The 24,704-nt window shown below is 39.3% G+C and overlaps 1 protein-coding gene across 2 annotated transcripts; it reads left to right on the top strand.

The window, feature by feature from the left end:
* The first annotated feature begins 2,428 nt into the window (after positions 1-2,428).
* LOC141363978 (uncharacterized) lies at positions 2,429-24,704 on the top strand. Of its 2 annotated transcripts, none has more exons than XM_073868035.1 (14): positions 2,429-2,697; positions 5,471-5,572; positions 8,312-9,344; positions 12,492-12,550; positions 13,202-13,255; positions 20,039-20,158; positions 20,434-20,472; positions 20,555-20,608; positions 20,682-20,735; positions 21,675-21,782; positions 23,131-23,184; positions 24,241-24,294; positions 24,369-24,413; positions 24,606-24,704. In XM_073868035.1, the coding sequence occupies exons 1-14, from the start codon at positions 2,656-2,658 to the stop codon at positions 24,687-24,689; spliced, it is 1,902 nt and encodes a 633-aa protein (XP_073724136.1). In that variant the 5' UTR covers positions 2,429-2,655; the 3' UTR covers positions 24,690-24,704. The 2 variants fall into 2 exon arrangements, with proteins under 2 accessions (XP_073724136.1, XP_073724137.1); XM_073868036.1 differs by having other exon boundaries at positions 2,430-2,697; positions 23,131-23,176; positions 24,606-24,664.

Genomic DNA, 24,704 nt, shown 5'->3' with positions numbered 1-24,704 from the left:
AACTTCTTTAGTGCGGTTTTGGCCGATAGAGGGCTGCAAAGCGAATGTGAAAGTTCCATTCACCCTGTTTTGAGTGGATGAACCACTGAAACTTTTTTGGAAACGTTATTTTTGAAGGTAAAAAAAACTCTTTGGTGTTGCTTTAATCCGGCTCTCAGATCATTCAGAAATACAGGTTGGTTGGAAGAGTCTGCTACATTTTTTTTTACCAGAAAACATTACAGGGTATTGCATCACAGCTCTTCATACAGTATACTTTTGTTCAAAATTTTAGGGTCACCTGCTTTCAGATGGAAAGCATTTACTACACAGAGCCGTATTTCACAGAGAAGCCAGGCAAAATCGCGTTCATAATCGTGGACAAATTGCCTCCGATAATGTAACCTGTGCGATTTTGCCGAGCTTTTCGCTAAAATACAGCTCTGTGTAGTAAATGTCGCTCCATCTGAAAGCCTCATGGAAAAAATATATTTTAAATATATTTGAAAATATACAAAAAATGGCCTGAAATATATTTTGGAATATGTTTACAAAAATATATTTTTCACCAATATTTGTTTGGCCATTTTTTATATTTTGAAATATATAAAAGTAAATACATTTTAAAGCAATAAAAATATATATTTAGCCCTCCATATATTTCGATCCAAGGAAATATGTTCACTTCGCATTGGAAGAAAAACCTGTTAACATGAAAGTTTTAAAAAGGTTAAAATTAATGATTTTCAACTTCAAAAAATATATATACTTTATAAAATTCACTTTATTTAGCATATAATATTTATCAAATACATTTTTGCCATATGTAAAATTAGAAATGTATTTTCTTGCCCTTGAAATACATTTTGATATGAAGGTTAAAACTAAATATATTTCTAAAATTCAAAAATATATTTAATTGAGCATAACAATCTACAAAATGTATCTAGCATATATTTAAAATATATTTTTGGCCAGAGAAAATTATTTTTTTGCCATATGGGGCAGCTGATGGAGATTTACCAATCACGAAAGATACGCATTAAAATCGCAGGAGATTTATCGCCCACCCCTAATCTGAGTGCATTTTTGTGAATGTTTGTACTGTAGTTGTTTGGAGAAAACTGTGTAAACATAATAGTGCAAAACTTCTACATTAAAAAATTATTTAAATATTAAGAAAAAGCAGCCGATAAGGGACTTATTAGATGGGAACTTTTTCAAAACTGTAAAGCATGGTGATTCCTCAAGATGTTACTTGATAAAATGCCACGGGTAGATTGTGAAGTACAATTCTAGGTAAAATACCTTACTAAAATGTGAGTTTTTAATTAGTTTATTATTTTAGTCACAACATACTTCACATTTAATTGATTCCAGAATTTTAATGAGTTAACATTTAAATGTAAACATTGACTAAACTTTTGTGCACTTGAAGGCATCACATCTGAATAAGACCCAGTGCTCTTAGTAGTTGTTGAGACTGTCTTCTGATAGGCCGAGGGCTCTGGGAGGGGCTCTGGAGCCTTGCATCACACCCTTTACCGTAAGTTACACACCTCACCACATTCCTCACGGGGGTCATGTGAATATAACACAAACAGACACACACATATACTGTACAGTACTTAGGAGAGAGGAATATAATTTTAGCAGGGGTGTCCTCCTGATGTGGCTACAAATTGAATTTTATTGTTCTCTGTGGAGACCGAATATTTGGTTCATAGACTACTGTCTGATGTGACAGGTGAGACAGCCCTTTTCAGGTCAATTTTGTTTGCGAAGGGCAACGTCCTGATTTAAATCCTGAAGACCTTGCTTAGCTTCATCAGGTATACGAGGTATCGTCAGGATGCATCCCTATAGTACAGAATAGGCTTTATGCCCAGCTGCACTACTTCCTGAACTTCAGCCAGCTCCTTGTTTCCTGTCTGCCATTATTGGACAAACGGACTAATCCAGGTGTGCCTGACCTCAGTAGTCACAACAACAATAATCAGACACACTTGGATGAATCAGTTTGTCCAATAATGGCAGACAGGAAACAAGGAGCTGGCTAAAGTTCAGGAAGTAGTGCAGCTGGGCATAAAGCCTATTGACTAAACCTTGGATTGAGTTTTGAATGACAGCAAAAACAACAAAAATCTATTTTGTTGGCAAGCTATAGAGATGGGGTTCTGGATCCAGATTTTATATTGGACCAAATTGTATATCTTAGAAAATTAAACTATCTCAGCTCAAAATCATTGATGTATTAAATCCTAAAGGCTAATTGGCTAGTTGCATTTCATAATTTGCATTGTTTTCCACCTAGTCCATGACATTGTCAGAACCTATCAACCTATCACAGCAACTTTCTCTGTTATTTCATATAACGTCTTATTTTGTACTTTCCTGTAATGGAAAGAAACCATTGGCATGTACACAAAAACACACAGACTCCCACCCGCACTCATGGGTACTGTCAGTCTACATTGGCTTGCAGTCACTTTCTAGTCGCTGTGGTTGGATCTATATTGCTTGTGATCTATAGCCGTACCATGCAGTGTGTGTATGGCACTTCCCATCTTTGGATGTCATTTTCAGGTTCTGTGCTGTTTTATTATCACCAAGAGGTCCAAGACTGACCAGACCTGCTTCTGAAGTTCTCACGGACTGAACCGCCACATTGAAACCATGCAAGATACTGAAACTCTACTAAGGCTTCTCTGCTGTGTCGTAAGTGTCTTTCCTCATATACAAGAAATGCTTGAAAGTGAATGTACATTTATACTTTGCATTTGAGCTATACATTTTGTCTTATGAAGTGTGTTTTGGGAATCAAAGCCATAACCTTGGCATTGTTAGCCTTGTGCTGTAGCTGTGCTATAGGAAAAACCCAAATTTGCAATACGTTGGGATATTTAATTATTATGGTCTAATTACCCTTCTAAAAAAAAGAAAAAATCAAAGATGTCTATTAGTTTCCATTAAAATAACAGTAGGAACCAGCTTTTAATATTTAATATTAAAACCACTGGGTGTTAATCCTACCTATAGAACCCAACAGAGACCCACAGATTGTTTCCATTGCAACCAATAAAACTCCCATTTAAACCATTAAATCAAGAGAATTTCTATGATGTTTTCTATTGTTTATTAGTAGGGTAAACTGGCGCTGAGTAATGAAACCTAAAGGTCTGTGTTTTCAAGTCAGCAAGGAAACTAATATTATGCTTTCTTGTGTAATTGTTGCCCGGGACAACCGCTGTTGCCATAACCACAGCCCAAGTTCAATGTCGACAACAGCGTTAACACCAAACAGCTAATTCTTCCTTTCAATGCAATGCAGTCGGCTACACTGTAGCCCAAATGACATCACAGGCTTTATCAAATGAAAGTGAAGTTCACAGTTCCTGGAGCCCAAGTGAGAAAAGCAAACAGAGGCTATGCAGTCGCTGGCTAGTGTTTGCCTTTAGCTTAAAAAGGAAAACCACCCTCAAGTGGTTTCAAACCTGTATACATTCCTTTGTTCTGGTGAACTCAAATGAGGATATTTGTAATTAAGCAGGAAGCAGGAGCACCAGTGACTTCCATAGTATAAAAAATGCTATGGAAGTGAATGGTGCCCCAAAACTGTTTTTGGTTAAAACATTGATTTGTGTTCAGCAGAACAAAGAAATGAATACAGGTTTAAAACCACTTGAGGGTGAGTAAATTATGACAGAATTTTCTTTTTTTTGGGGGGGGGGGGTGAGTTATCCCTTTAATCCTCACTGCATGGAGAGAAATCATAACATTGGGTTTTCTTAGACTTTAAACAGTAACGTTTGCTGACCTGCACTGATTTATCATTGAATAAAATAATCAGGGAACACACATACTGATTAAAAAAATCTTTAGCTTGAATTGCTTTGGAGAAAAGTTCATTTGGCAGATATGCATAAATAAATACAATGAAAATAATTTAAACAACCAGTGAGGATAAAAAACAAACATGCATTGAATAGTACTGCATGTCACAAACAGGTTGCATATTTGACTCAAGGTTAAGACGGCAGTGAAAACAATGCATTATTATCATATCAGGGCTTTCATAATAAGGCCATGAGACATTGTCATGGCAACGAGGGATGTGTCTCATGCAGTCCATCTCTGCTAATGTAGTAAATCAATAAAAGGTCATTGAAAAAAAATAATTTTCGTTCTTCAGCATTTTCACTGTGGATAATATCATCATGATTCATGCTCAAGGGTCCCTGCAGTCTTTATATGTATGCCGTATATGTCTCATCCAGTTATAGCAGAGCTCATAGTTTTCACTTAAAATAGAACATTTTTAGGGTCTGGTTTTGTGGTATGACCAAGTGATGTACAGCCACTTATATACAGCTTTATATTTCCAGTTGATTTGGATTTCTAGTGAGCTATGATCAGTTGTAAATGCCAGGGATAGAAATCGTATTGAGGCAGTAAATAAAATCACTTGTATATAAAAGATTTACAGTACACATCAAACATGCATTTCTGTTTTACTGGTCTTGGTTTAGGAGGTTTGGTTTGTAACATTAACTCCGTATGTTCTGTTTTTAATGATGTCACATAGTTTATGTGTGTGAACATGAAGATTTGTTCTAGGTATAAATATAACCCTATCAAGATGCATACTACAATATGTGCTTAATCAGACAGTATGCAGTGCAGGTCATTGATATTACTGTTATTTGATATTACATATTATATATTACACACATATATTTGTGCTTACAATCAGTGTTTGAATTCAGGGGGACTGGGGTCCCAGAGCTCCTACTGTATATGCAGAATTCGTACATATTTTATCAGTCGGCTAATTCGTATGAATTCATACGAAGTTAATCGTGCAAAAACGTATGATTCTCATTAAAAGAACAACAACAAAACCTAACCCTGCACCTAACCCTAACTTCACAGGGGTCAAGGCAAATCGTACAAAAAACTTACGAATGTAGTCGTATGAATTAATATGAATTTGCCAACTCATAAAATACTTACAAACTCTCGTGAGATAGCGTTGGCATTGAGGGACCCATATAAAGCACAAAGATATAAATGGGGGGGTCCTCTGGTTTTTATTAAACTTAAAAATGCTACATGAATTAAAAATTCTCGTGCTGCACTGTCACAAAGTAATACTGTCCATTATTTGTCTCAATTTCACAATAAACTAATCCCAAAAATTTTGCCTGAAATAAATGTAAACTCTCAAGTGCACCTCAAACTGTTTTCTGGAGACGTTGACAGAGAGGGACTTTAAATAAATCCTTCTCAAACTATTATTTCACACTAATTTGAGGGGTAAAAAATGGTTAGGGTTTAAGTTAGGGTTTCCTGGGGATTTCTTTGATTAAAACGTTGATCCAGGATCACATCTTACTCTATGAAATCACGACGACCCTATAATTACGGGGGGCTTAGCTAGGGAACCCCCAATCTTTGACATAATTCAAACACTGGTTCTCACTCTTTACAGGGTATCATGCATCTATTTACTGTAGTAATTGGTGACCCCACAACAGCTTTTAACAACTGTCAAGATCACCAATCACACTGTGTCCAAAATTCAATGAAACAGGTAAAATCTTTGTTTTATCTTGCACTAATATGAACCAGTGTATACAAATAGGGGAGAGCAGGTTGTCACACTTTTCACACTATCTAACATTTACTAGGCACAATACATCAGCACGGTATAAATCTCATATCAAATGAAAGAAGGAAGTCTTGAGCTGTGTCCGAAACCACTCCCTATCCACTATATAGTGCACTATACCAGGTATAGGCCATTTGTAGCGGTGTCCGAAACCTGAGTGAACAACTTCATTCCCTACATTCGTTCACTACTTTTTATCCACAATGCACTCTGATTTTAAGTGTATTCGATGTACACTCACTCATATTTCCCATGATGCAAAGGGAGACGAAATAAAAAATAATTGTGATATCTTTTTTTTAAAATTGAATACACATTTTTATTAAAAAATAAATAAACAAACAACAGTAAATAAATATGATAAGCAGTTGTTTTATTCTCTTTATTATCAACTAATCCAAAAAAACATGACAAATGTGACAAACAGTTAAAAAATGAACTTTACCATTTCACTTCTTCATCTCTGTGACAGCTCTCTGACGCATGGTATTTACATGAGTGTCCGAAATCGCATACTCATGTTCATTAGTATCTTCCCCATATAGTGGACTCAATTGTCATCCCCTATATAGGGAATAAAGAATAAGTGAACGAGGGAGTGGTTTTAGACACAGCATTGGGCATATATGTTGAATAGAGAATGTTCACTTGTGAATTTGCCCCATTGGTGGAACAACACAACTTATGCGATTATTGATTTTAATTTTAAAATTCAAACCAGAACTGGACATATTAACTCTTTTCGCACTGCGCTTAACCCTGGGTTATCTTCGTTTTAAACCCTACTTTTAACCCTAGGTTAAGGATCGTTTCATGGACTTACAGAGTAGAAATTTAAAAAAATATGATGGAATTTAATGAGTACTGTCAACTGTGTTCCTTTAATCATTTATCAAAATATTTTCTTCATCATTTATCACAGTACTTCCAAAATATTTTTTTCTACTATGGAAGTCAAAGGACACTATATGCTGTGTGTTTACCATCATTTCTCGAAATATCTTATATAAATAACAGAAAAAAGACATTCATACAGGTTAAGAACAACTAGTGTTGTCACCATACCAAAATTATTGTTTCGATACTGATACCATGTCAAGGATTTCGATTCTGATACTTTTTCGATACTTTTCCTGAAAAGGGAGAAACACTCTCAAATCTCATTGCTGTGCTTTAAAAACATTCTAATCATATAACACACTAATAAATGAACATATGAACAGCAGATGTATTAAACATTTAAGCAAAATATGAAATATATCAAAATATAAAAAATAAATTAGAGCAATGGCATTCAAGTAAAAGAATAATTTTAGCAGCATTATCTGAGTTTTTCTCTAGTGAGCATTATCATAGTAAAAAAAGATAAACAAGTACTTAAACAAATGTATTGCTTTTTGTTTGTTATTGTTAATTAACACATTAACATTTATATGATAAACAGAATATAGTGCATATGTGAAAATAAACATCACTGAACCACATGAGGGTTAATAAATGACATGTTTTTGTGAACTTAAAGCACAACAGTATCTGGGTTAATTTATTTTACCCCAGTCAAAGTATTTTCTTGTCAGCTAAAATGCTGTCTGAATTTCCTAAGTCTGATAACTGTGAGGCAATTGTATTAACTTGGATCATTACAGGCAAAAATAACGTGACAACACGCATATCAACAACAATTTTGTATGTCTGGAATTAATACTTAGTGATGATTATCAATCTTTCGTCAGCGTGTCGGTCCTTCAGTGCTTTGCTAGCGGCGTTAGCACATGGCTCTGTAGCAACGCATATTTGGCTTACTTCACTTGTGTCCTTCGGGTTCGCATGTTTATTTGACTCGCATCCGAAAAAAACTCCACACAGCACTACTGCTTGGCTTTCTTGTACTGTAAACCAGAGCGAACGAGACGAGGAGAGGAGGCGGAGCACTGCATTCATGTGCACTGTGTGTGTGCGCCGTTTAAAAGAAAAAGAGAGAGAGCGAGAATGCGCAGCTGGTGTTTGCAGAGTTACAAAAGAACAACGCGCAGCTTGTCTCGGAGTATCGATTCCGCGGGACACGGGTATTGGAATCGTTTTAAATTTTCAGTATCGATATGTATCGAAATATCGATAATTTTGACAACACTATAACAACATGAGGATGAGAAAATGATGACAGAATTTTAATTTTTCAGTGAACTATCCCTTTAACTATTTCCAATGTGGAAAGCATGTGACGACTTGCCCCAAAGTTATTAAGACAACTTGCCCCAAACTGACACATGTGCTAATATTGGCTAAATCTCAAGGCTCAACATAGCACGTCAGCTTAAGTATCAAAAGACATGTTATTGTCTCCTCTATTTTGTGCAAAATAATATTTTTTTAAATTCATATCTAACAAAGTTGTATTGCATAAAATTTAAGCCAAAAAATAAGAAAATTGTGCTAACGTCAGATTACAGCGATCTTGCATAATGTGAACACAAAGTTGACTATAGAAGAAGTCATCACACAAAGAGGCTATTTTATTTTTAAGATAGTGCTTCTACTGTTGGAGTTATGAACAGTGTGACAACTTACCCCGCTCTCCCCTATAGGTGAATAAAAATCTCATAGTATATTAGGATTAGATGTTTATTTTAATCATATGTTTCTATTAAATCTTATTTAAAGAAAGAAGATCTGGGGACGGCTGCAAATGTTGCCCAATCCATCTTCACCTCACCTAACATGATGAAAAGAGACAATCATGATGTAGCTGTCGAGATTGACACTGGAAACAGCAGTAATCAGTGCCTTCATATGATGTCACTTCCTGTTTCACCTGTTGATTCAGGTGGGCAGCAGAGCAGCTTCACAAATAGAGCTGTGTCATCAGACCCTGATCAGGGAAATGAACAAACTTTCATAAAACCATCATGTTTTTTTAATGCCACGTATAAAGCAACATCCCAATGGACCAAATCTTCTGATTCAGTGCAGACCATCAAAACAACTCAGTTGTTGGTTTTTCCAGAGATCACAGACAGACTTGACCCTGAACGAAAGTCTGAACCTGTCACCAGTCTGAGAAATACTGATCTGACAGCCCATACTTACCATGTTCACGAGATGAGTACTGATGTCAGATCAGAGGTCAAAGATCAAACCTTAAAGGAATCATTGCCGACACCACAACTATCTGTCTCTGATCTTAAAAACAATACAGAGTTTATAGTCGCGATAGACATGAAGCATGGAGAAATATCTGGAACAGAACATACTGTGACAAATGTCCATCCAACTCATAACGTCTCACGGGATAAATCCACCGAGGGTTCAATCTCACCGGCAATAGCTTCGCCTCAGAACTGGACAGCCGTAACTATGGAAACCAGCACCGGCAGCACCTCGGTCAATAAAGCATCATCACAAGAAAAGCAAGCAGAAATCAGAGCGACTCGGGGACCCTCGACACTAAAGCCAACACAGCCCGTAGCAATTACTCAGCAAATGTTGTTTTATCAGCCGGAGGGTCCCGGAGATGAACGAGAGGAACTCGATTCTGCACTGATAGAGAAAGAACAAAAGATGAAAACAGATGATTCTCCACAGGCAAAACGAGAGGATCCCAAAACTATTCCTGAAACAAAAACACCCAGAAGTGATGAATCAGAGACTGTTTGTGGCCCTGCTGCATGTCCAGAAAGTCCAACCACTAAACCAGGTACACTAATAGAGTCTGCTTGTACACTATCAGAAAAAAATGCTTAATAAAAGGTCCCAAGTTGTCCCATTTAAAGAGACACTCCACTTATTTTGAAAATATGCTCATTTTCCAGCTCCCCTAGAGTTAAGCATTTGATTTTTACCATTTTGGAATCCATTCAGCTGATCTGGTGGTACCACTTTTAGCATAGCTTAGCACAATCAATTGAATCTGATTAGACCATTAGCATCACGCTCAAAAATAACCAAAGAGTTTTGATATGTTTCCTATTTAAAACTTGACTCTTCTGTAGTTACATTGTGTACTAAGACTGACAGAAAATTAAAAGTTGCGATTCTCTAGACAGATATGGCTAGGAACTATACTCTCATTCTGGCGTAACGATCAAGGACTGCTGCTGTAACATGGCTGCAGGAGACGTAGTGATATTACATAGTCATAGTCCAGTCTTAATTTGTCGGTCTTAGTACACAATGTAACTACAGAAAAGTCAAGTTTTAAATAGGAAAAATATCCAAATTCTTTGGTTTTTTTGAGCGCGATGCTAATGGTCTAAACAGATTCAATGGATTATGCTAAGCTATGCTAAAAGTGTTACCGCCAGATCAGCTGAATGGATTCCAAAATGGTAAAAATTAAATGTTTAATTCTAGAGGAGCTGGAAAAAGAGTATACTTTCCAAATAAGTGGAGTGTCCCTTTAAAAAGGTCCTGATGTGTACCATTCGGGTAAAGATATACATCTGGTACCAATGTTTACCTTTGAGATAATGTGCACTCTTTGGTATCCATACAGTATGTAGCCCTGCAAAGGTGTACTTTTTGAAAAGGGTACTGCCCATTGACAGCTAGGGAGCATTTTTTGACTTTTTTTCTGGCAGTGTGATTCTGTACCTTATCATATTTTAAAGGGGGGGGGGGGGTTCAATGATATTTCAAGCATTCTGACTTATTAACACAGTTATAGAGTTGTTTCCTCGGGCTAAACGTAGGCAAAGTGTCAAAAAAGCAGTTGGGCGTGTTACAGAGTATTTCTGTGCCAAATGCACTCGTACAAGTTTCGGAAAGTTTTTTTCGATTACTGGACCAACTGACTTTCAGGGGTTTCTATACGTATCACTTCTTTATATGGGCACTTCCCCGCCCACCCGTCAATCAGCGGGAGACGCTAGAGCTTGCAAACATCTTCACCCGACAGCTTTGTTTAATTTCAAAACTCAACAATGGCATGAAAGAAGAAGTGTATTTTTGGATGTAAGGAGAAGAAAGCCAGCCTTGTGAAAACAATGGATGTAGTTTCTTATCCGGCATAGCAACGGAGTTTTGCGTGTGTGTTTGATGCTCTGGATTTTCCCAACCAAGTCATGAGTTGCATGTTGTAAGTAAGACTTCTGTCTTATGTTGAAAATAGGCGCGTGCATATTATATAAATGACACAAACATGTAGTGAAACATAAGTTAAAACAGTGTTGTATAGTGTTGCATGACTCGTACTTGCTTCACCCCTCAGTAGTAACTCCTCCTTCATTTTTTTTTTGTACGTTATCAGAAAGATTTGGTACAGCTAATCTTTCTTTTATAAATCTGAGTAAACTAAAGACTCTTCGGAGATATAATGGATGTAATACTACTCTATAGGTACTCCAGATTAACATCAGAAATGCAGAATCAGCATGTGTTAAGTGAACTTTAAAGGTACTGTGTGTATACATTTAAAAAAATGCAGTACTTTTCAAATCAACCTATATATATATATATATATATATATCGATATATGTTGTATATTATCTTCATGTTACTTTAACTTTATTTAAACAATTTCAACTTTAAAGTTATTTTAACTAGGTCAAAACTTAAAATAGTATGTTGAATTGACTTGCAAAACCAAGTTGTTTTAACTTCATGTTGCATTTTTTAGTAGCATCTAGTGGTGAGATCGCTTCCCTTCGAAGCGCATTGTGAAGCTATGGTAGATGCTACAGGACAACATGTTGTCATCTGAGACAACGTAGTGACGAAACGGGCGGGAGCAGTTTGTCCATTTAGGGCTACTGTAGAAACATGGCAGTGCAAAATGGCGACTTTCATGTAAGGGGACCCGCTGTGTACAGTATGAAGATAAAAATGTCTCATTCTGAAGTAATAAAAACAATAGACCCCTTCACGGTTCACGTCACAGGCTGTTCCCACTGCGCATGTCGGGGTCAGAAAAGTCATTACAGCAGATTGAGTTGCGTATTATTCGGTATCGTCAAAAATGCGTACTTACGTCGTGGACTGTGAAAATCGCACCAGGTCTTCCGTTAAGTTTTCGCGAGTCATGCAGAATCTCAAAAACAAAAAAATACAACATCTGCGTCTGCAAGCAATTAACGTGCAGACTGGGACAATGCAAAGATCAAAGAGGCTTGTGTTTGTAGTGCTCACTTCATTTGAGGTAAGTCATCATTTTTCAGCACTGTTAGATTAAATTATAAAGCCTAAATGGTATGAACAGTTCGACCCCGTGCTGCGCGCGCACCCGATAGTCATTCAATGTTTACAAACCTTGAAGGGGTCTATACGGTTCATTATGTAAGGTCTTTATGCACCACTAATAATATGGTTATGTATATTATATTGCATTTCTGTCAAGAGATCCTTTTTAAACTTTACACAGTGCACCTTTAAAGGTTATGTGCCATTTATTCTGTATCAAAATATCACAGTTTAATGGATCAAAAACTTTCAATGTAATATTTCTCCTGAATGCTGTGTCTGTGTGGCGCCCTGTTTATCTCATAATCGCAGTGTAAAATTGAGTCCTGTTTGAAAGGTACTTAACGTTGACTTGGACGTTTTTTTGTTAAGTTAATGACATAGTATATATATAAATTTCATTTATGCCTGTTTAACAAAGTGAAAACTAATTCATTTAGTGATTCCCATGTAGCTGAAATACTCCTGCAATGAATCTTCAACCACATTATATTTTAAGCAGTAATTATTTCCTGTTTATTACATTATTTCTTTTTGTAAACCTGTAAGATAATTTCCCTTAGGAGATTAAACATCCCACACAAAAACAGCCACACTTCTCTAATAAGCAGTGCAGATAAATGATATAAAAATAGTGGGTAACCGATACGTCCATCTGTCTCCTCAGCCAATCAGATGCACACAGAAGACCCTGCAGTACACAGACCAGGCTTAAGAGGACCAAGGGTAAGAAATTTCATGAAAAATCTTATTGTTTGAATGGTTGTTTTGTGAAAAAATCTTTAGTTCTGTCTAATGCTGTGCACACGTGGTCATCTCAGGCCCCATTCCTAGTCTAAGCCTCTATAGGAAATTGAGTTTTCTGATGGATTATTCAATTAGATTTGCAGTAGAGGAGAGGGAGGGTCATTTACCTCCAGTGAGTAAGGTTTATGAACAAGAAAGGACTTATTGAATGACATTGAGAGAGAAATATTATCCTAGAAAGAGAAAAAAGCATTGCAGGAATAATTTAATAAAGCCAGCACTTTTCTGTGAGTTGGAGAGAGGGAATGTATTAAGAGGTTGAGTGGTTTTTGTGGTATTTTTGGGTATTTGGGTTCTTATACATAAATCTAATTATTTTATACGGATGATTCGGTGTGAAATATGTAATGCCTTGATAATTTAAATTCTTTACAATAATAAATAAAAAAGCTTCTTGACTGACATTTAAGTGAAAGAGAGAGAGAAACAGGATGGTAGGTTGGATAGATTTACCTTGCACTTGCGCCCTCTTGTGGTAGACAGGTTTATATACAGTACTTTGATCTTTTTGCATAGCATTGCCCATAGACATGTTCTTTTTTATCATAGTGAAACATTGACTCTTTTCAGGGGTATCCAGGCCCACGTGGGTTGCCAGGTCCTCCAGGTGTAAAAGGAGACAAAGTATGCGTTAATAATTAATTATTTTATACATTAAAGGGACACTCCAGGTTTTTTGAAAATATACTAATTTTCTAGCTCCCCTAGAGTTAAACATTTAATTTTTACCATTTTGGAATCCATTCAGCTGATCTCTGGGTCTGGCACCACAACTTTTAGCATAGCTTAGCACAATCCATTGAATCTGATTAGACCATTAGCATCGTGCTAAAAATAACCAAAAGGTTTGGATATTTTTCCTATTTAAAACTTGACTCTTCTGTAGTTGTTCATGTACTAAGACAAAAAATTGAAAGTTGTGATTTTCTAAGCAAATATAGCCAGGAACTATATTCTCATTCTGGCGTAATAATTAAGGAATTTGCTGCTGTAACATGGCGGAAAGAGGCGTAATGATATTACGCAGCCCCTGAAAATATTCCCCTGACATTGAAAGTTACTAAGGGAACTATTTTCGACTGCTCCATAATATTATTGCGCCTCCTGCAGCCATATTACAGCAGCAAAGTCCTTGATTATTACGCCAGTGAGAGAGTATAGTTCCTACAATGCAAAAAAAAAATTTTAAGAAATAAATTCTTAGTATTTTTGTCTTGTTTTCAGTAAAAATATCTAAAAATTCTTGAATTAAGATGCTTTTTCTTGATGAGCAAAACGACCCAAGAAAATAAGTCTAGTTTTTAGACAAAAAATATCAAATTTAAGTGATTTTGTGCATAAAACAAGCAAAAAAATCAGCCAAAGAAAAAGCATCTTAATTTTAGAATTTTTTGATATTTGTACAGAAACAAGACAAAAATACTAAGAATTTTTTTTCTTAAAAAAATCTTTTTTTGCAGTGTAGCCATATCTGCCTAGAAAATTGCAACATGATGTAACTACAGAAGACAAGTCAAGTTTTAAATAGGAAAAATATCCAAACTTTTAGCGCGATGCTAATGGTCTAATCAGATTCAATGGATTATGCTAAGCTACACTGTAAAAAAATTCAGTAGAAATTACAATGTTATTGCAGCTGGGATGCCGGTAATTTACCGTAGATTTACATTCATGTTATTTATGTTACGAAACATGAGAGGAAGCAAATGCAAGTTAAGAGTTTTATTATAAACAGAGTAATGTGATCAATGCGAACAGCTGAGCGGGTGACACAGGCAGTTGAGGTGGCCAGCGTGAAGACAGTGAACTCCAGTCTGTGAATATCCAAAATCCAAAACACGATCACGAACACGAGAGCAGGAACACGGCAGACAGGAACACACAGCACGAGACCTCACTGACATCTAGACATCCAACGATCTGACAAAGAACACGAGAACTGAGTGAGTATAAATAGGTGAGTTAATGAGCTGCAGCTGGAGCGAGTGATGATCATCAGGTGCGCTGGAGGTAAGTGCCAAACACACCCACACACACACACCACTACACAACACAGCCATGTGAATCAGAAGGAAACAATGTATTCATAAACCGTGACAGTACCCCTCCTCCTAGGAACGCCGCCTGGCGTTCCCAGACTCCTTTACCTGTCGATTGAATTCCTCGATAAGAGAGTGATCCAATATGTCCCGAGCAGGAACCCAACTTCTCTCCTCCGGACCGTAACCTTCCCAATCCACCAAGTACTGAAATCCGCGTCCCCTCCGCCTAGAGTCCAGAATACGATTTACCGAATACGTGGTTTCCCCATCTACGAGACGAGGCGGGGGGGGGGGGGGGGGAACCGGGGCAGGCGGATTAAGGCGTGACAAAAACACAGGTTTAATCTTGGAAATATGAAAGGCGGGATGAACTCTCCTGTACGCAGGAGGAAGACTAAGGCGGACAGTCACTGGATTAATGATTTTAGTGACCTTGAACGGGCCAATGAATTTGGGAGCTAACTTATTAGATACGGATCGGAGAGGAATATTCTTGGTAGAAAGCCACACTCTTTGACCAACGACGTATCTCGGAGGCCTAGACCGGTGGCGATCGGCTTTGGCCTTGGTGCGCTCCCGCACCTGGAGTAAAACCTCACGGGTTCTAGTCCAGGTACGACGACACCTCTGAACAAATGCGTGAGCAGAGGGGACCGTGACTTCGGATTCCAGACTGGGAAAAACAGGTGGTTGGTAACCTACACTACACTGAAACGGCGATAGGCCCGTAGATGATACCGGTAAAGAATTGTGGGCGTACTCCACCATAGAGAGCTGTTGACTCCAGGATGAAGGATTCTTGGAAACCAGACATCGCAACACTCTCTCCAAATCTTGGTTGGCTCTCTCGGTTTGACCATTGGTCTGGGGATGAAACCCAGAGGAAAGGCTAACAGTCCCCCTAGTAATCTACAAAACTCACGCCAAAATTTGGACACGAACTGGGGACCCCTGTCGGAAACCACGTCTGTCGGGAGGCCATGTAAGCGAAAGACGTGATTTACGACAATCACCGCTGTCTCCTTGGCTGACGGTAATTTGGGCAAGGGAATGAAATGAGTCGCCTTCGAGAATCGGTCCACCACAGTCAAAACAACCGTGTTGCCCTGGGAGGGCGGGAGGGCGGTAACAAAATCTAGAGCGATATGGGACCAGGGTCTCGAAGGGACAGGCAGCGGTTGAAGTAACCCATCAGGAGGACGATTGGAAGTCTTACCGCTGGCACAAACCGAACAAGCCAAAACAAAACTGTGAATGTCCCGAGCCATACGTGGCCACCAGAATCGTTGCTTGACCAAAAATCTGGTTCGACTTACTCCGGGATGACAAGCAACATTGGAACAATGACCCCACTGAATAACATTGGACCTTAACCTCTCCGGCACAAATAAACGGTTCGGTGGACACCCGACCGGAGGCGTTACCCCTTCTAGAGCCGCTTTGACCCTCGATTCGACCTCCCATACGAGTGCAGAGATAACTATCTTCTCTGTTAAAATACACTCGGGAGTAGACAGGCGTTCGGAACTATCAAAATTGCGTGAAAAAGAATCGGGTTTTATTTTTTTGTAACCCGGACGATACGAGAGAGAAAAATCAAAACGACCGAAAAAAAAGTGCCCACCGAGCCTGCCTGGAATTCAGTCTTTTAGCAGTTCTAATATATTCCAAGTTCTTATGATCGGTCCAAACAATAAAAGGTACCCCGGAACCCTCTAACCAGTGGCGCCATTCTTCCAATGCTAACTTGACTGCCAGCAACTCTCTATTACCAATATCGTAATTACGTTCCGCGGGGGACAATCGATGTGAAAAAAACGCGCAAGGGTGCATCTTGTCACCTGAGGAAGAGCGTTGGGATAACACTGCTCCTACCCCCACCTCTGACGCATCGACCTCGACCACGAACTGACGTGAAGGATCAGGGGAAATAAGAATAGGGGCTGAAACGAAGCAACCTTTCAGTTTGGCAAACGCAGCTTCAGCTACGTCTGACCACCTGAACGTAGTTCGTGGAGAGGTCAAGGCAGTCAGAGGTGCGGCTAGTTGGCTGAAATTGCGAATAAAACGCCGGTAAAAATTGGCGAACCCCAGAAACCTTTGCAGGGCCTTACGGGAATCTGGACTTGGCCAATTTACCACAGCCTTAACCCTTTCAGGATCCATACGCACTCCCTCAGTAGAGATGATGTACCCCAAAAATGGTACGGACTGTGCATGAAACTCGCATTTCTCCGCCTTGACAAAAAGCCCATTCTCTAGCAACCTCTGAAGCACTCGTCTGACGTGTTGCACGTGTTCCTGGAGAGATGAAGAAAAAATCAATATGTCATCCAAGTAGACATATATGAACTGGTCAACCATATCTCGCAACACATCATTGACGAGTGCTTGGAAAACTGTCGGCGAATTAGATAGCCCGAAAGGCATCACTAAATATTCAAAATGGCCACGAGGGGTGTTAAAAGCAGTTTTCCATTCATCCCCCTCCCTAATGCGGACCAAATGATAAGCGTTACGTAAATCCAATTTTGTGAAAATGGATGCTCCCTGCAACCTCTCAAAAGCTGAAGACATCAACGGCAAAGGATAAGTATTCTTAACCGTGATGTTGTTCAGCCCTCGGTAATCAATACAAGGTCGCAGAGAACCATCCTTCTTCCCCACAAAAAAGAACCCCGCCCCTGCTGGAGAAGAGGAAGGGCGGATGAACCCGTTTGCTAGAGAATCAGAAATGTATTTCTCCATAGCCTCCCTTTCGGGAATCGAAAGCGAATATAACTTGCCTTTAGGCGGAGACTTACCTGACATTAATTCTATAGCACAGTCATAGGGACGATGCGGAGGAAGAGAAGCAGCCCGCGACTTACTGAACACTTCCTTCAGGTCATGGTACTCTACGGGCACGTTAGATAAATCCACTGCCTCCTCCTGAAACACAGACAAAGGCACAGACGAACAAGCAGAAACAAGACAAGACTCATGACACTTTACACTCCAAGCACACACTGAATTAGTCTGCCAGTCCACTTTGGGGTTGTGTAATGTTAGCCAGGGATGTCCGAGTACAACAGGAGCCAGAGGTGTGTCCATAATGTAAAATGAAATAGTTTCAGTGTGGTTGCCCGAGGTGATGAGTGTGATATTGTCAGTGAAAGAAACAATGGTGGGAAGATCTTGTCCGTTGAGTGCATGAACTGAAATCTGACGTGAAAGAGGTCTGAAGGGAATCTGGTGTTTGACAGCAAATGAACGGTCCATGAAATTACCTTCTGCCCCTGAATCCACCAGTGCCTGACAATTATGATGACGTGCTGACCACCTCAGTCTCACCGGGAGGAACGTAGATGTTGATGAGGACTTTTCGGCTGAGACCCCGCCCGATAGTAGCCTCGAACTTACTACCGGGCTGGGCCTTTTACGGGACAGTTGTAGGCAAAGTGACCAGTTCCACCGCAATATAAACAAAGGCCCTGGGACCTCCGCCGCTCCTTCTCCTCCCGGGAGAGTCGGGCTCGACCCACTTGCATGGGCTCGGGATCGTAGACAGGGCTGACCGCGTCTCCACCGGTGACTCGAACTCCCTCCGTTCTGCTGATGCCGGAGCTGGGCGTGACTCTGCGATTCATACGAGTCAATCGGGAATCGACTCTTAACGCCAGTTCAATGAGTCCGTTGAGTGTAGTTGGTAACTCCGTGGTGTAAATCTCCCGATGGACGCGATCAGCCAACCCATGCAGGAACATGTCCCACTGCGCCTCCTCATTCCATTGACACTCGGCAGCAAGCGTCCTGAACTCAATCGATTAATCAGAAACCGACCTCTCTCCTTGCTTTAACTCTGCCAGTAGACGAGCCGCTTCCCTACCAGCGAGAGCTCGATCAAAGACTCGCTTCATCTCCTCTGAAAGTGTCTGGAATGAGGCGCAGCATGGATCTTGGTTCTCCCACACCGCCGTTCCCCAGAGCGCCGCCTTACCCGTCAAAAGGGTTAACACAAACGCCACCTTGGTTTGTTCATTGTTGAAGGTTCTAGGTTGCAAAGAGAAATGCATTGAGCAACGTGTTAAAAATGCTCTACAAAAATTCGGCTCACCAGCGTAGGATTGGGGAATCGGTAGGCGGGGCTCCGAGGACGTGTTGTTATCCGGTGGTATGGGTTGAACAGGCGGTGTGGGCGGCGCAGTGGGCATCTGAAGTTGTTGAAATTGTTGGGTGAGCTCCGATACCTGTGCCACCAACGCCTGAACAGCGCGACCAGTCTCACAAAGATTATACGTTCTTGAGACTCCATACGTCTGTTGCTGCGATTGAAGAACTCCTCCATGGATGTAATATTAGAACTCGCTGCTTCCATGATGTGGTCAGATCATTCTGTTACGAAACATGAGAGGAAGCAAATGCAAGTTAAGAGTTTTATTATAAACAGAGTAATGTGATCAATGCGAACAGCTGAGCGGGTGACACAGGCAGTTGAGGTGGCCAGCGTGAAGACAGTGAACTCCAGTCTGTGAATATCCAAATCCAAAATCCAAAACACGATCACGAACACGAGAGCAGGAACACGGCAGACAGGAACACACAACACGGCAGACAGGAACACACAGCACGAGACCTCACTGACATCTAGACATCCAACGATCTGACAAAGAACACGAGAACTGAGTGAGTATAAATAGGTGAGTTAATGAGCTGCAGCTGGAGCGAGTGATGATCATCAGGTGCGCTGGAGGTAAGTGCCAAACACACCCACACACACACACCACTACACAACACAGCCATGTGAATCAGAAGGAAACAATGTATTCATAAACCGTGACAATTTACTGACAATAGTTTGTTCAATGTTAAATGGATTTTAAATATTAACAAGTCTTTATCTTTACAGAATAAAACTTTACAATAACAGCCTCATTCATGCAAAGCATTGGGAACCAGAAATCATCATCAACCTTTTTTTGTTTTTTGCTTCAGATTTTGTTTCCCAGAATGTTTTGCTTGATGCTGTTTTTTTAGTTTTACTCTGTAAAGACAAAGACTTTTAAATGTTTAATTTTCATTTAGCTTTGAACAAAATGTTGCCAGTAAAAAACATAAATTTAAATCTACGGTAAGTTACCGGCAACCCAGCTGCAATTTCTACCGAATTTTTTTACAGTGTATGCTAAGTGGTACCGCCAGACCCGGAGATCAGCTGAATGGATTCCAAAAAGTTAAAAATCTGATGTTTAACTCTAGGGAAGCTGAAAATTTTGCATATTTTCAAAAAAAGTGTAGTGTCCCTTTAAATGAATTATAAGCACACATTTTGTCACATTCATTCTTTCAATGCAAGTCATTTAATGAGTGTTTGGGTGTCATACAGGGTTACGCAGGAGTCATGGGCCGAACGGGTCATACAGGGTACAGAGGACCAATCGGACCACCCGGCATGCCGGCTATTATAGTGTGGCAAACATCAGAGGAAGAATGGAAAGCATTCAAGGTGCATGTCATTTCTGTCACATATATATTTTGTCGTTTAGTTTTAGCACTTAGTATAAATGCTCTTTTCACAGTCCGGCATGATTTAAACGTTTTGTAAACAAAAGTGTCCAATACCAAGATAAAGTGCCCTTCATGTATAAACCTTTTGATCTTTTATCTAGTATGTTAAACATGCAATCATTTTTAAAGGTAATAGTCGTTTTATTTTTAGATTTACAACAGTATGGTTGACACAATATCTCATTCACATCTCACTTTTTGTCTTCCTTTCAGAAAAAGAAGTTCTACAAGAAACTTGTTTCATTGTGGCCGGTAACTAACAACTTACAGCAAACTTAAAGTACTTGGGTAGCATAAAACGCTGCTAATTAAAATCATATCTTTTTTTACTCAGAGAGTAAAAGGATTGCGAGGGCCTTTGGGACTACCGGGAGATCCAGGACCACCTGTAAGAAATAATATTAAGTATTTAATCAATATGACTCAATATGACTGTGAGTTAAAATGTAATCTTTTTATAGGGACTTTCTGGAGTTCCAGGGAAACAGGGGAAGAAGGGAGAGCGAGGGAAAATTGTAGGTATCATCTCTGGCACTAGATAAATGTCAATTACATAGAGACACATGATGTGCAGTTTATATTGAGTGTGATCAAACCACATGGAGACATGAGACTGTGTATAAAGAATTTGACAACCTTGTTGGATCAACAAGCTTCAAGAAGCATGAAGTCAACAAGGGACACTTTGTTCAAACTCTAGCTGATTCAAAAGCAAAGCCGTGCCGTGTTTGGCTGATGTCAGCTGAAAACAGACTGGTTGCCATTCGTATCATAAGAACAGTTTTATCTTCGGGATCAAGTGTGTCAAAAAAGAAAATTTGATCAAGATGTATGTTCACAGAGCTTTTTTAACAGTGACGCAGGTTTTATAAATCACAAAAACATGTCATATCAGAACTGGATAAAGATATATTAGCAACTGCAGTATGTGCTTATGTACTTGTGAAATTTTACAAAATATACTTAATATCTAACTTTCAGTGATTTTTCTTATCTTCAAATTGATAACTCAGTTTTGCAAGGTGTGCCTACTGTACATTTGTGTTCAATAAAATGCTTAAGAATTAAACATCAGGGGCCTCATGTATAAAACTGTGCGTGGGATTCTTACTAAAAGTCTACGTACGCACAAAAGCCAAAAATGGCATACACCAAAAATTATGAAGACTTATAAAACAAAGCAATGTTCCCTTTATAAATCACAGATCACCTGCAAGTGTGTGTACATGAATCATCCTAATATCCCACCCTGCAAGCCCATTCTCCCATCAAGTTTATTTTTTTATAAATCACAACCTTTGCGTGGGAACTGGCGTACTCACGTTTACAGCCCTGTTTTGTGCGTATGCATGCTTTATACATGAGGCCCCAGATCTTCTGGTTGATATCAAATGTTGATGAGGAGATTATGTGCTGTATCTTCCTGTACCTGTTCTGCTCTTGTCTTGAATTAGGGAAGAATTGGACCTGTTGGAATGCAAGGCCCACCTGGGAGACCAGGTCAAGAGGGCACACATGGGGAAAATGGGGATACGGGCCCACCAGGACCACCGGGGATGAATGTGAGAATTATTGAAATCTATTTACTCTAAAAAAAAAAAATGCATGGTTATTTTCAAGCCAGTGTTGATTTAAAAAGAGACAAACCCAACCCACAGGCTATGTTCTTTAAACCAAAAATGCCCATTTAAACCCATTGCTGCATGAAATGTAAACATTTTTTGGTTGCCTGGGTTTGTTTCTTTTTGACCTAATGCTGGCTTGAAAATAACCCAGCATTTTTTTGTGTTATGTCCAGTGGCGGCCGGTGACTTCTTTTTTCGAGGGCGCTCGATGCAAAGTTCTTCACAACATGTACACTCAACTAAAGGATTATTAGGAACACCATACTAATACTGTGTTTGACCCCCTTTCTGGTCTGCCTTAATTCTACATGGCATTGATTCAAGAAGGTGCTGAAAGCATTCTTTAGAAATGTTGGCCCATATTGATAGGATATATCATCTTGCAGTTGATGGTGATTTGTGGATGCACATCCAGGGCACGAAGCTCCCGTTCCACCACATCCCAAAGATGCTCTAATGGGTTGAGATCTGGTGACTGTGGGGGCCATTTTAGTACAGTGAACCCAGTGTCGTGTTAAAGAAAGCAATTTGAAATGATTCGAGCTTTGTAACATGGTGCATTATCCTGCTGGAAGTAGCCATCAGAGGATGGGTACATGGTGGTCATAAAGGGATGGACCTGGTCAGAAACAATGCTCAGGTAGGCCGTGGCATTTAAACGATGCCCAATTGGCACCAAGGGGCCTAAAGTGTGCCAAGAAAACATCCCCCACACCATAACACCATTGCATTAATAAGAAATTGAACAGGTGTTCCTAATAATCCTTTAGGTGAGTGTATGTTGCCTGTCATGTGTGGTTCATAATTTCAAAATATGTGTTCGGGGCGTCGAGTGAACCTGTGTGCATCACTTGTCTTGTCAAAATAATTGCCTGCTGCAGACGCATCTAAAGGGTTTATGATAAAAGAGACGCTCACGTTTGCCAGATACTCACATAATCTCATGCGTAATCAGAGTTTACTGTTAAGTGAGTGTCTTGCGTGTATTTTTGTGAACATGAGCGTCTCTTTTATCATAAACGGTTTTGACGCGTGTGCAGCAGGCACTTATTTTGGCAAAACATGTGATGCACATGGTTCACATGATGCAACAAACACATATTTTAAAAACATGAGCAACACACATGACACTCAGAACACTTATTTTGAATTTGCGCCCCTCGGATGAACAGTCACGAGCCGACACTGGTTATGTTCTGAATTGTTTCCGCGTTGTTTTAGAATTAATAATTGTATTGCATTTGTTGTTTAGTATGTGCATGTATATGTGTGTGATTTTCTGTAGGGTCTGAAGGGTTATGAAGGAGAAAAGGGATTTAAAGGGGAGCTGGGTGAGTGGGTAAGAATGGCCAGAGTTACTCTGTGAACAATGTTATAACTAGGCCACATGGATTTGTGTTCACAAACGTCACAGTTTTTCATACAGTATGAATCCCCCCATGCCTGTGTGTTTAAAGGGGACATTTCACAAGACTTTTTTAACATGTAAAATAAATCTTTGGTGTCCCCAGGGTACGTATGTGAAGTTTTAGCTTAAAATACCACATAGATAATTTATTATAGCATGTTAAAATTGCCACTTTGTAGGTGTGAGAAGAAATGTGCCGTTTTGGGTGTGTCTTTTAAAATGCAAATGAGTTGATCTTTGCCCTAAACGGATAGTGGATAGTGCAGATTAAGGGGTGGTATTATCTTCTGACATCACAAGGGGAGCCAAATTTCACATTTTTTCACATGCTTGGAGAGAATGGTTTACCAAAACCAAGTTACTGGGTTGATCTTTTTCACATTTTCTATGTTGATTGAAGCACTGGGACCCAAATATAAGACTTAAACATGGAAAAAGTCAGATTTTCATGATATGTCCCCTTTAATAAAAATGTTGGCTAATCTGATAACAGAATCAGCTCAGTGTGCACTACTCATTTTAGCAGCTTGTCTCAAAATGTCTGCTTGCTTAAAAAAATGTGAATAAGTTCCATCTGGACCTCACCGTAACTAATCCAATTGATTCAGAGAAGCATATCCAGGGCCAAAATAAGAATACACAAACAAATGGTGCTATATAGCACCAAAAGTGGTTCTTTGCTCGTAATCATAGAAGAACCGTTTTTAGTGCCATATAGCACCGGTGTAGCACCAGTGAAGCACCTGTGTAGAACCATATAGTGCTATGTAGAACCATATGTGGTGCTATATGGCCCCTTTTTGGTTCTAGACAGGTGCTTCACTGGTGCTTCACCGGTGCTATATGGCACTAAAAACGGTTCTTCTATGATTACGAGCAAAGAACCACTTTTGGTGCTATATAGCACCGTTTGTTTTTAGAGTGTGTCAAATAAGTATGTACTGTAAAGTGCCATGTAAAGTATAATGTGTCTTGTGTTGATCTCAGGGGGAACTTGGAGAACCAGGACCACAAGGAACCAAAGGATTAAAAGGACAGAAGGTATGATAGTGTTCCTGCTCTCCAGACTTGCATTAGATATGCATGATGATACTTGTCTTTATCTATTTATTAAGGGAAATAAGGGAGAGAAGGGCCAAGTAGGAGTAACGGGGTATACTGTAAGTAACACCATACTCCATTTTATTGTTGATGATTCTGTGTTAACTTATTTCTTAAAGATTTCAGTAAACCAAACACAAATAATGACACATTGTATTCTTTAATTTGCATTTGTATTTAAATATTTCAGTTTATGTAATTGAGAAATTTCTTTAAAGTTCATTAGCACACAACATATTTTTCTTACACAGGGACCACCTGGACCCAGAGGATCACAGGGTTTCATAGGAGCATCTGGTCCACGTGTATGTGTTAAACCATCATCATTATATTAAACTTAATCATAACTT

Source organism: Misgurnus anguillicaudatus, chromosome 5 (assembly GCF_027580225.2).
Source record: "Misgurnus anguillicaudatus chromosome 5, ASM2758022v2, whole genome shotgun sequence".
In the NCBI taxonomy this organism is placed as follows: Eukaryota; Metazoa; Chordata; class Actinopteri; order Cypriniformes; family Cobitidae; genus Misgurnus; species Misgurnus anguillicaudatus.
Note: the sequence above shows the minus strand (reverse complement) of the source record. Positions and strands in the feature narration are given on the sequence as shown.